The sequence below is a fragment of the Pteropus medius genome, unplaced genomic scaffold (genome assembly GCF_902729225.1).
Source record: "Pteropus medius unplaced genomic scaffold, Ma_sr-lr_union100, whole genome shotgun sequence".
Taxonomy (NCBI): Eukaryota; Metazoa; Chordata; class Mammalia; order Chiroptera; family Pteropodidae; genus Pteropus; species Pteropus medius.
The window spans coordinates 15,353,805-15,365,741 of record NW_024349804.1 but is presented as its reverse complement, the minus strand read 5'-3'; the positions used below and the strand labels follow the sequence as shown (position 1 = coordinate 15,365,741).

Here is an 11,937-nt window from a genome sequence, read left to right as displayed (position 1 = left end):
CTTAATTTGAGTGCTCGCTTTGGCAGCACATATACTAAAATACTTAATTTGAATATGAATCATATGCCCCTTTTGACAATCACTACAGAAACCTCTGAACTTTTCATTTCCTCTGGATAAGTTATGATTTGACCCAAATGTGTGTGTTTGAATTGATGCATAAAAAGCCTGCGGGTTTGTCCTTCGGCACCTTCAAAGAGCCCGAGAGCCCCGAGAAGGGGCTCATCTGCTGCTGGGCTTGATCTTGCAGAGCTCGGCCCCCTTTGCAGTCCTAGAAACCACTGGGGTTTCCAGGGAGCTCTGATTCCTAGGGGTTACATCTGTCAACATTAATGGCATTTGAAAATAAAACTTAAGGCATTTCAAAAAAAATTATTCACTTAAAAATAAAGATATAACCCCGTTGCATGTTAATATAACGTTTTAAAGAAAAATAACTATATTTTACAAAACAAATATTTAGGGAGAACAGTGGCATTATTTTATGTTTTTGCAAATCTCTTTAATGCCTGGCTTCATTGAGAAAGAGTGAATTCTCCATTCAATCTATTATGATATATATGTTTACGTGAAGCAAGCACATCTGTATGGAGTTGGGAAAGGGAAGAGTTTTAATATTCTTTTTCTGATCATCGCGGATGTTCTTTTTTATACCGCACTAAAACTCAACAAATGATAGTTTCTGAAAGGTTAGCTGGAGAAAAAGAAATGGGTGCGTGTAAACCGGGCGAGGCCCTGCCGAGGTCTGCCGGGTTGGCTGCACCAGCACCCATCATTCGCCCACTTGACAGCTGCCGTGTAAGATGTCGCTGGGTGAGCCAGGGGGTGGGATGTGGGCCTCTGTACTATTTTTGCAACTTCTCGTAAGATTTAAACTATTTAAAAATAAAAGTTATTTAAAAAAAAAAAGGATTAGTTGCATTGTGTAATCTGTAACTGTTACCAGTGAACTTTTGTGCTCATTAAAATTCACTGATCTGTCCTGCATCCTAAGCGGATCCTTTACCCAGGTATGACCCTATGACACTACACTGTCATTTGCAGAAGAATGATTCTCTGAGTTACAGAGAATGTTGACACGGTTCATTATTCAGTACCCAAAATCACTAGTTATATTGCCAGTAGTCTCATCAGAAAACTAACTGTTGGAAGCACAGTGGCAGGTTCGAGTTTTCCCAAAGTCTTTTAACTTAATGTGAAACTCAGATTTTATGATCGACAGCAAATACTGAGTGTTTTTTCCTTGCACTGACAGTCTCATTTTGTTTTCAAGGAAATATCTGCCACGTATCCAAACCCAAACAGCCAGTTTGTCATTCTTTCAAGTAAGAATGGCGTCCCATGACAGGGCTTTTCCTGGACACAACCTCATGGTAGGCAACTGCTCCCCTACCTCACAGGGCAGTGCCCAGCTGCATGTGATGGTTCCTCGGCCATACTTCCTGCACCGTTTTCTTGACCTAGAACCTTCTTAACTCTCACTCTCCCTTCCTCCCCTCTTCCTTATTTCCCCAGGCTCTACCCTTTTTAAAGAAATAATATCATTTGTAATTTTTAAAACTATGAATACTTCAAACAATGAAAAACATTTTTAAAAGAAAATATTTTACTTAATCACCCTCCAGAAGCAACAATTGTTAATACTTGGTAAATACAATTCACGATATCTCTAAGGAAGGGAGGGAGGGAGGGAGGGGGAGCACACAAAGGAGGGTCTACATATTGCTATTTTAATCCAAAGTAATTTTCTGAATCTAACAGAAACAGAGTGAAACCAAATAAAGTGCTGAAGGTTGGATAATTTTTTTTTTTTATTACAAGAAGTATTCATAAGATATTCCTATAAAATTAAGAAAAAAGCTTATAAAAATGTTGAGACTAGAATGTTGATTTTTAAAAATCAACTACTCTTTCCTATATGTGTCCATAGCTATGCACTCCCTGCTATAAAACAGGATAAAATTAGCACATTCTTCTCCCACTTACCAAATTTTCTTAAAGATTTATCATCACGATTTATAACATATATATTTTGTTCTGCAATTTATACAACTGATCGTTTTCGATTCGCTAATAAGTGACACCCCCAGTTCTTTCCCTCAGGATGATTTTATTATCAATTTTTTTCAAAAAGCATTCCTATATGTGGACTTCCGAACATTTGCATCTGTGGAACGTCGTCTGATGTGGAATTCTTGTGCAGCAGTGTCCCCTCGGGACTGGCAGATGTCACTCTGCTGTCTTCTGTGGTTGAGATTCTCTAAACCACGCCCACTCCCTCCCCTTACACGTGGCTCCTTTCCCTGATTCATTCTTTTTTTCTCCTCTCTTTCTTTCCTTGCTTCTGTTTTCTCTCTTTCTAGATTTTTTCAGTCCATTTCAAAAGTTTTCTGGGAGAGTGGCTCTTCTCTTTGTTTTTTGTTATTTACTGTCTGAATAGTTTTTCTCTCTCTAGCAGGTCACATAGCTGGAATCATGCAGTATGTAATTAGATGCATTATTAGCTTGATTTAAAATCAAAATATGTATTCATGTAATTTACCCCAGTAATTTACCCCAGATCAATCCAGAAAAAAATACATGATCATAATAATCGATGAAAAAAGACATTGATAGCATTAAAAACAAAATTCGACTGAGTAAATTTGGAGATCAGTTTGGCCTTATTAGACAATTCATGAAAAGGGCTGCTGCTCACCTAGCAAGCAGAGGGCAAAAAAAAAAATTCTTAATTGAAAATAGAAGGAAACATTCTCAATGTATTAAAAGGTATCTACCAAGATCCTGGCAAAACCCATACTTAATGACTTAAATCAGAAATAAGACTTGTTCAAGTTTGTGTTGGAGATCTTAGTAAGAATGCTTAGACGAGAAAGCATGCAGAGGGGGCGGGAAGCAAGAAGCAAAACCACTGTCACTCACAGAAGATAATGGACATAGGCAAATTATTAGAACTGAAAAGACATTTTTGCAATGCTGCTGGGCGCAAAATCAGTATGCCAGGTCAGCAATGGTCTTTAAACCAGCAACAAACACACAGGAGCTGTAGTTTTTTTTTAAAAAAGGACACAATAGCCACAAAAACAAACACATCTCAGGGAAAGTCTAACAAAAGTCAAGCAAAGCATTTACAGAGAAAAATACTACTTTATTGAAAAGTATAAAGAAGACCTCAAAAAGTGGAGAAATAGACCTGCCCAAAGGTGGAAGGTTTAGGGATGTCAAATGGCATTCCACCCAAATTAACGTGCAAACCCAATGCAATTTCAGTCCGCATCCTAGCAAGGTTCTGCAAGGCATATGACAATCTCACCTGAACGGTACTAAGAACAATATTTTGAAGAAGAAAGACATGGGATTTGTAGATGGATAGAAAAAAAATGTGCATAGAAGAAAAATTGTGTTAATATGAAATATTAGTATGTCAGAGAAGATGTTACAAACAGCTTAAAAATAATAGATTTAATAAAGGCACTAAAATAATTGGCTTAAGATGATAAAAAAGAAAGAAAGAAAGAAACGGTGCTAGAAAAATGAGCAATCCGTACACTAAAAGGTAAAAGGATAAAGGAGATGATTGGTGGGTGGATGGATGATGGGCGCATGGATGAACGGCCAGTTAGATAGGTAGGTAGTTAGGTAAATATAGATAGATGATAGATACAGATGGAAGATAGATGATAGATAGATCATAGACAGACAAATAATAGAGATGCACACACAATAGACACAAATATATATAACAATGAAGGATAAAAACAAGATCTCACCTCATGGTGTAAACAAAGATAAATTTCCAGGTGGATTAAAGACCTAGCTATAAAAGCAAAACTGTAAGACTTTTACAAGAAAAGGGAAACTAAATCACTAGGGCAGGGAGGCTTTCTTAAGCAAGAAACAGGAAGACACGCCATAAAGGAAAAGATTAATAAATGTGATTTACTTTTTGACAAATGACCGCAAACAAGTGAAAAACAACCACACTCTGGGATGAGGTGTATGTGCCCTGGACTCCTAGAAATCGGGGTGCCTGGCAGGGAGCGCGGCGGGCGCAGCACCTCACTTAGAATCTGGACCCCGGAGGCGCAGGCGCACCACGAACGAACCCCAAAACACAGTGTTGGCTGCAAGAAAGGTGTTGCTGAAGGTTCAACGTGGCTTAGAAGCGCGCGAAGCGGCCCCGCCAGAAGCACGGCCAGCGCCCTCTCGGCGGGAGCAGCGACGCCTCGGGACGCCCCGCTAGCAGCTGGGGGCGCTGGACGGACGGAGAGATCAAACAGCCAGCCGAGCGCGGGGCACGTCGCGAGCTGTCGGGATTTTCGGTGAGTCTCACCTGAGCGGGGCGCGAGATGGGGGGCGGCCCCGGGACCCCCGCGTCCGGCCAGCGCCGAGCTCGAGGCCGCACAGTCCCTTAGGTGCATGCCCCCCCCACCCCCGCCCCCGGACGCCGGCCTCGGGCCCCCCCGCCCGTGAGTGAACAGAGGGAGGGGCACAGAGGCGGATCCGAGACCCGCCGTGGGGGTTCGGGCCGTGGAGCCCCTCAGCCGGGAAGGGGCGATGTCCAGTCTGGGGGAAGGGCCGAGTTCTGGGGCCTGAGGGACCCGGAGGGTGGCAGTGAGCATGCAGTCGTCTGTCCCCGAGGGAGAGGGAGATTGTCACACTGTGCGCCCCGCCCCCGTGCCTGGTCCTGCCTTGTGGCTGGAAGAGACAGGGTCCAGCAGGACACCGCTCAGGCCCCGCTCTCACGCAGGCCCGTCCTGAGCACAGTGACTGTCTTGGGGATAGAGGCAGGTGGTGACCCTGGCCTGCTGGGACACAGCCCTCAGGACAAGTCAGCCAGCGACCAGCTGATGCCTAGAGGTCTGGCGTGCTTGCCGGGTGTCCCAGGGGCTGGCGACCATGAGCAGGCGATGACGCGGCCTGCAGCAGCTCGTGCACATGTGGCTGGGGACAGACAGTGAGGGGGAGAGCTCAGGGCGCACGGGGCTCTGCGCAGCGGGAGAGCTGCAGCGCGGGCCACCTCAAGTCGCGTATCTCAGGGAAAGAGAGACTGACTTCTGCTTGCGGGCAGGAGGGACACCCACGGGCAGGCCCACTGGACGGGCCTGGAGAGCCCTGCAGCCGGGGCGGCAGGGCAGACACTGTCCTGCAGCTGAACTTGAGGGAGGCTCTCAAAAAGGCAACGTATCAGCTGGGTCAGGACACGGGGGCGGGAACTGCATGACCCCCGGCCAGGAGGCGCAAGAGAAAACACAGCGAGCGGGACCACCGCCCACTCCAGGTCCTGCAGGCTGTGCTGGGCCTCCGCCAGGACCCCTGGTCGGACGCAGGGCCCTTGTCGCAGCCTGGGGGCCGTGACTCGTGGCCCTTCCGCCCTTCGCGTGCCCTCTCCCAGCTGGACTAGGAGCCCCCCTTCCCTGAGCACTGAGGCCACTTCTGCCCCAACCTGCCATGGAGAGGGAAGCCGCACGTGCCAGTATGAATTTGTAAACTAATTCAGTTATTGTGACTGTTACTTGAAAATATTTGCAAGACGTAACTTATTTTCATAAGCTTTTCTCCTCGGGCAGTTAATTTTAATGTTTGAGCTTTTTTAAAGAATATTCATCTGACAGACCCACTCAGGGCCGTGAGCACCCGTAGTCTGATGAAGACGCCAGTGGCTTCGTTCCCACATGACCGTGGCCCAGGTAAGCGGCGCCGGTCCTCTGAGGTCCTCTGCAGCCAGCCTGACGCAGGAAGGAAGGGGGAGCCACGAACCTCGACAAAGCTCTGTACTGGGTTCAGTAGCGCGCCCCACATCCCTTCCACCCAGACCATGGCCTCATTTGGAAATAGGGTCTTTGCAGATCATACTGGATTAGAGGTGGACCTGCATTCAGGGAGAGTATCCTCACAAGTGACAGAGAAGGACACACGGAGTCATAGGACAAGGCCGTGTGAGGTGGGGGCAAAGATCGGAATGACCGATCTGAAAGCCAAGGGTCGCCAGGGATCGCCAGCAGCTGCCAGAAGCCAGGACACAGCGGGGAATGGATTCTCCCCCGGATCCCAGAAGGAACCAACCTGCCGAACCTTCATCTCAGACTTCTAACCTCCAGACAGAGAGAAAAAATATTTGCTTTTAAACTTTAAGCAACCCAATTGTCGGTTCTTTAAGACAGCAGCCACGGGAAACTGATACGAGCTCCTAAAGTGTCCGGGGCTTGAGGTCGCCCAGGCTCCTGAGATGGCACAGACCCCTGGGGAAGTCCCACCCACACTTCCTGCCCCATCTCATCTCATCGCTTCAGAGACACATCCTGGTGTCCCTCCTCCCTCCTCTAACTAATACCGCAGCCGGGTTTTGCTCCCCACTGAAAACACGGGTCCCCAATATTTGTCCAGGGCACACCAGCCTCGAACACATGTTTATTCACCGGACGCGGCAGATGGGAGCGCCTGAGCGATTTCTCCCCGGGCCCTGGGGACCCACAGAGAAGGCTAAAGGCTCAGGCTGGGCCAGGTTCGTGAGGTTTTACGCTCCTTCGGGAAAAAAGCAGTTCTTAAAAGTTTAAGTAGGAAAATGTCGAATCAGGAGTGGTGATGAAGAGAGGGGCCAGGCCGGCGGTTCGGGTGTAAGGAGCATGGCAGGTGCACAAGGCCCAGCCTGGAGCCCGGGTGACAGGCAGGCAGGCTGGCTGGCGCGCCCCTCCGGGTGCCGTGCGCAGAACCGGGCAGTGGCAGTGCACCCCTGGCCTCCCACTCGCAAGCTTGGCCCTCCTGCCCTCGGCATGTCACGGAAGATCCGGCCACACAGGGCCACACAGTCTGCAGGACGAGGACAGCAGCCGCACAGAGACGGGGTGCAGGGGTCCTTTGGTGGAGAGCATTGTACTTTAACACAGATTTTATTGATCCTAAAGTGACAGGATTTTTACTGACATCCTGTTGAGGATCAGTGGAAGATAAAAAGGCAAAATAAAGATCAGGGCGCCCCTGGATGGGGTGCAGGTGTGTAAGTAGATCCCCTTAAACACGAGGTGGTAGGGGGCTGCTACGAACACGGCTCCGTGACCGGAGCTGCCAGTCTTTCTCCTGCCACCCCGGGAGATCCGTAGGAGAATTCACACGGGGGACATAACCATGTACGTGTACTATTTTCCTAGGTTGAAATTTTTTCCCATTTTGTTGATATTTTGTTCCTGTCAATTACTGTGCTGAAAAGTAGCAAATTAATCATCTGGAAAGTAAACCAAGTGATATTAGGCTTCTGACTCCTTGTCATGTACAAAATAGGTACACGGATATATAAAGTTTACTCTCATTTATATGCCAGAATTCATTTTTCTTAAGGTCTCTATCATTTATTTTCTTTCACGTCTTGGTGAAAAAACAGTGCTTTGGAGCAATAACCTTGAGGGCATGGCAGGACAGTGTGGCATGTGTGCCGCCTTCATTCAGATGGGGAGCTCGACCCAAAGGTGACCCAACGGTGACCGAAGGGGTTGGCACCAAGCAAGCACAATGTCTGAGCACACAGACCCACCCGGGGACTCCCTACAAGGCTCAGGCACAGGGATGGGCTGCACCTGTCCACAGCTTCCGCCTGGAGTCCCGGAGTCCCTGGGCAAGGCTGCTAGCTTGGCCCTCGGACAACACCCGAGAGGTCGTGTATGCACACGTGTGTGTGTACTATGCAAACGTGCATGTGTGCACACACGTGTACTTTTGTTTATGTGCACTCCCGTGTGCATGTGTGCGCTTGTATGTGTGCACCGGTGGACTCATGTGTGCATATTTGAGGATTCTGCCTGTACTGTGTCATGACACCAGCCAGGAGTAAAAACTTTAATCACCGGCAACTTGATCTTCACCACAAACGCCATCGGATTTCTTAAATGCTTGTTTACTTGAATTTCATTCAAAAATTCAGTTGTGTTATTCAGAGTGTTGTTGCCAAGGGCAGAGCATCGCCTCTGTCTAAGGGATAGCAGGTAAATCCAGACACAAGAGACCCTGGGAACATCTGTTTCTCTCTCTTAACGAAGCACAGCTTGTTTGACAACTATATCATGTGTCATCTTAATTAATTAGTCCCTTAAAAGTAAACAACCTTTCTGTTTAAAATAATAACCTACAGACTCAGCACTAAGCCGTGTAAAAACGCTAAAATGTGTTTAATTTTGGTATTTCATCATAATAATGAACTTTTGATCTGGTCTCCGCCAGGCCAAAAGTTTATTATCTGGAGAAGCAGAAAAGACCCATTTTGAGAAAGGTCCAAGAGCTGGCATTATTTTCCAAGGAGCATAAAGAATTCTGAACGAGCTTAAACTTCCAAAAATTGAAATGAATGTGAATAAAAAGTGCTGCCGTGACTAAGGTAACCTTCGAAGAATTGGGGGCGATCACCAGGACGTTGGCCCCAACTGGAAGCAAGCTTGGTAGCGTGGTGATTCCTCGTTTCCCTGGGTGCTGATCTTTGGAACAGTTTCAGCTCAAGGGTATTTGAGACATTTTCCTGTAGTTAACCTTCCAAAAGAAAACCCTGGGATCCCGCATCATTACATCAGCCTCTATAAAGTGGGATTAAGAGTATTTGTAAAGTTAGAAACACGCGCACCTTAAAAAATGTCACCTAGTGTTGGGTCACATAGAAGCTGGCTAGGGGAACACAGCTGTCTGTGTGCCCCAGAAGCCCTATCTGCTTCTGCCTTCTGCCCCGCCGTGAGGAAACCTAAAACTTGAGACGCCACTGACTTGATCGCAAACCGGTTCACGAGGCATGTAACGTTTGAGCTGTACACATCGTGTGACACGAGACACGGCATGTGACCAGAGGGGCACAGAGGGGGTCTGCTGTCTGTCATGCAGCCCCATGACTGCTCCACCCAGGAGCCCACCTGTGTCCTCAGCCACCCCCACGGTGCAGCTCTAAGACGTCTCTGCTCCAAGAACAGGGAGCAGCCCTGCTCAGGAAGCAGGACGTGCCTGGCGATGCTGTGCTGATTTGACTTACGTAGAAGAGGAAAAGTACTTTAAAATCTCTTCTCCTGCCGCTTCCGTTTCCTGCTTTAGGTTGGAGGCCAGCAGCTTGGCGGCGTGAGGCAGGAGAGGGCCAGACCGCAGGGACCAGCAGCGGGACTGGCTGGGCCACGCCCTCCCTGACATGGACGAGCATCTGAAGCGGCCTGTGGATGGGAACCTGGTCAACTGGCCACAAATGGCCCTCTTTCCTCAGGCAGCATCAGCACGTGGAGAGGACACTGGCTCGTTGCCCTTTGATAAGATCTGAGCACAGGGGAGGCGGGTTCGCACCTTCACGGCCCAACCCCGAATGGTGACAGGTCTCCACTCCTCTCTCTAGCGGCCTCTGCTGCAGCCGGGCAGCGCGGCCAGGTTCCGGCGGGAACAGGGGCCTTGGTCACCCGTGCGTAGGGGCACTCTGGCTTCAGGCACCTGGGAGCTACAGGGAGGCCTCGCCCAGAGCCTGCGCCTGGAAACTCTTCTTACGCCCCTGAACCTGGGCACTTTATACAGTAAGAAGCGGACCCCGAACGCCACCAACATCTCTTAGCTCTTCTCACCTAAGATTGTGCCGTGCTTGCTCCTGGCAGAGCACTGGGTGCGTCCCCACCTCTGAGCAAGTTCAGAATCGGTGGCACACCCGCCTGACGCAGCACCGGGGAAAGGGAGCACACCTTGCTCCAGCCCCTGAGCCCGCCTGGCTCCCAGCCAGCCCACCTGACTGAATGGAAACACTCTGCCATCCTTTTCGCCATCATTCGGAATGCATGTGATAGTGTGTGTGTAAATGTGCACACACATGTATCCTAATGACTCAAAAGTATGATCTACACATCAATTAAGGGGTATATTTTAAATAAAATGCTCTGATATTCAAAATCAGCAGATTAATGAATTAATCGACAGGAAAAGAATCTTCGCCAGAAAAACCATGACTGTGATTTTCCAAAGTAGGATTGGATTGTTCATATGTGTTAACCAAAAATAAGCTCAGCTTTGACGTAGAAAGCCGGTCACCAGTTTCCAAAACCAGAAACGTTCCGGCCTGGCGCACAAAGTTTGCTCCAAAGAGAGGCCGGGTTTGCCTCCGGCAGGGGGCTTGCGACTGCTGGGACTCACCGTCTGTCTGACCAAATTCGACCAGTTCCCCCCACACCGATTCCTGTGCAGACACTCTTTAACGTGATGAATATCTCCGGTAACATAGCAATTAATTTAATAAAGTAACTCACCAATTTTAAATTGCAATAAGTGTACCAAACATTTCACTGTTCATGGAGAGCTTTACAGTAAGAAAGTACCAACAAAAGCAGGCACATCCGTGTACAAAGTGTTCTGGCGGGTGCTTCTCGCTCCTGTCATCCTCAGGTCCAGCCGCTGAGTCCTCGGGTTCTTCCCGCAGAGTCGCCCTCGCCGGGGGACCGCTCGCCGGGACCTGCGGGCATGGCCCCAGGGGACGGACTTGCCAAGGAGAAGTGCGGCGGGGCGAGCGAACCCCGAAACATTTATTGTAAACTTTAAAATGGAATCCGGATACGAACAGACACAGAAAAGAAGAGAAACCTCCCCAGACACAGAAGTGGTGATGCCGGAGGGCCGGCGTCGCGGCGGGGCCCGCGCTCAGCAGGCCCGGCTGGGCTCCCAGGGCCGCGGCGCCTCGCAGGGCGGCCGGCAGCAGTAGGGGTAGGGGGCGTTGAGGGCGGGGTCCGAGGGCACGTACCCCGGCAGCTCCACGGACGGGTGCCCCCCGCAGCACACCTCCACGCCCGCCTCGTCCAGCGCGCGGAGGGCGCCCACGTTGATGAAGGAGACGGCGTGCTGCGCCGCGAAGCCCGCGCAGTCCCCCGGGGCCGCGCAGTCCGAGTCCTCCGGGCACAGGATGGAAGCCTCGCTCGGGCGCGGCTGCAGCCGCCGGCCCCGCCGGCCCCGCCGGCCCCGCCGCGCCCGGGAGGCGAGCGGCTGCGCGCGGAGCCCCGGGCCGCCGCGGGGCCGCGCCAGGGCCCGGCCGCCCCTCCGCCGGCCGCGCCGGCCGCGCCGGGCCTGCGACGCCCGGTAGTTCTTGACCAGCAGGAGGCTGAGCAGGCCCAGGAGGCACTCGAGCGAGTTGAAGACGGTGGACAGCACCAGGCCGCGCTGGTAGTCCTTCAGCTGGCGGCACTTGGCGGACGTGGCGCTGTCCAGGCCGCTGCGGGCGCGCGGCGCGCCGGGGGCCGGGCCGAGGGCGGCGGGGCCGGGGGCGGCGGCCGGCGCGCGCGGGGGCAGGCAGTAGTGGGAGTACTTGCGCTCCACCAGGGACACGGTGTCGCCGTCGATCACGGCGCCCGCGAAGGCGCTCAGCACTCCGAGCATGAAGACGAGGACGCCGAGCAGCAGCAGGTTCTGGCTGGTCGCCGGCCCCGGCGGCCCGGCCGCTGCCCCCGGCTCGCCCGGCGCGGCCTCTGGAGCACCTGCCGGGGCAGCGGGGACGCCGAGCCCCGGGCCCGGCCCCGGCCCCGCGAGGGGCACGTCCCGGGGCCCGCAGCACAGGAGGGCGGCGCCGAGCAGCGACAGGCCGGCGGCCAGCAGCAGCCCCGAGTAGAAGGCGCCGGCGGCCGCCCCCAGCTGGAACGGCTCCCCGCGCAGCTCCGAGCCCAGCGAGAAGCACTTGAGGCCGACGGCGGCGGCGCTGAGCGCGCAGGCGAGCAGGAGGCAGGAGGAGAGCGCGGCGCAGGCCCCGCGGACGCTCCACTTCATCGTCCGCGCCCGAGCCGGCCCGCCCGCCGCCCCCGCCGCCTGCGCCTCCTCTTCATCCTCCCGCGTCCTCCCGGGCCCGCGCCGCCGCCGGAGCCCGCATCCTCCACCTCCCGCCGCCGCGGCCCCGCGCCGGGAACCGATGCGGCGCGGAGGACCGCAGGGCGCGCGCCCCCTCCCCAGCCCGCGGCGCCCCTC

At 52.1% G+C, this 11,937-nt stretch overlaps 1 protein-coding gene across 2 annotated transcripts; it reads right to left on the bottom strand.

Moving 5' to 3' along the window:
* Positions 1 to 10,203: 10,203 nt before the first annotated feature.
* TMEM271 (transmembrane protein 271) lies at positions 10,204 to 11,765 on the bottom strand. 2 transcript variants are annotated; one of them, XM_039838374.1, is made up of 2 exons: positions 10,730 to 11,765; positions 10,204 to 10,444 (listed from the first exon to the last, which is right to left on the bottom strand). In XM_039838374.1, the coding sequence occupies exons 1-2, from the start codon at positions 11,740 to 11,742 to the stop codon at positions 10,294 to 10,296; spliced, it is 1,164 nt and encodes a 387-aa protein (XP_039694308.1). In that variant the 5' UTR covers positions 11,743 to 11,765; the 3' UTR covers positions 10,204 to 10,293. The 2 variants fall into 2 exon arrangements, with proteins under 2 accessions (XP_039694308.1, XP_039694309.1); XM_039838375.1 differs by having other exon boundaries at positions 10,325 to 11,765.
* Between the last annotated feature and the right edge of the window lie 172 nt (positions 11,766 to 11,937).

What these genes read in the sequence shown, in the direction of transcription:
- TMEM271 (XM_039838374.1), bottom strand. Translation starts at nt 11,742, where the DNA reads ATGAAGTGGAGCGTCCGCGGGGCCTGCGCCGCGCTCTCCTCCTGCCTC. An exon ending in CCGTCCGTGGAGCTGCCGGG is followed by an intron (nt 10,445 to 10,729) that starts GTACGTGCCCTC and finishes CCATGCCCGCAG; the next exon opens with GTCCCGGCGAGCGGTCCCCC.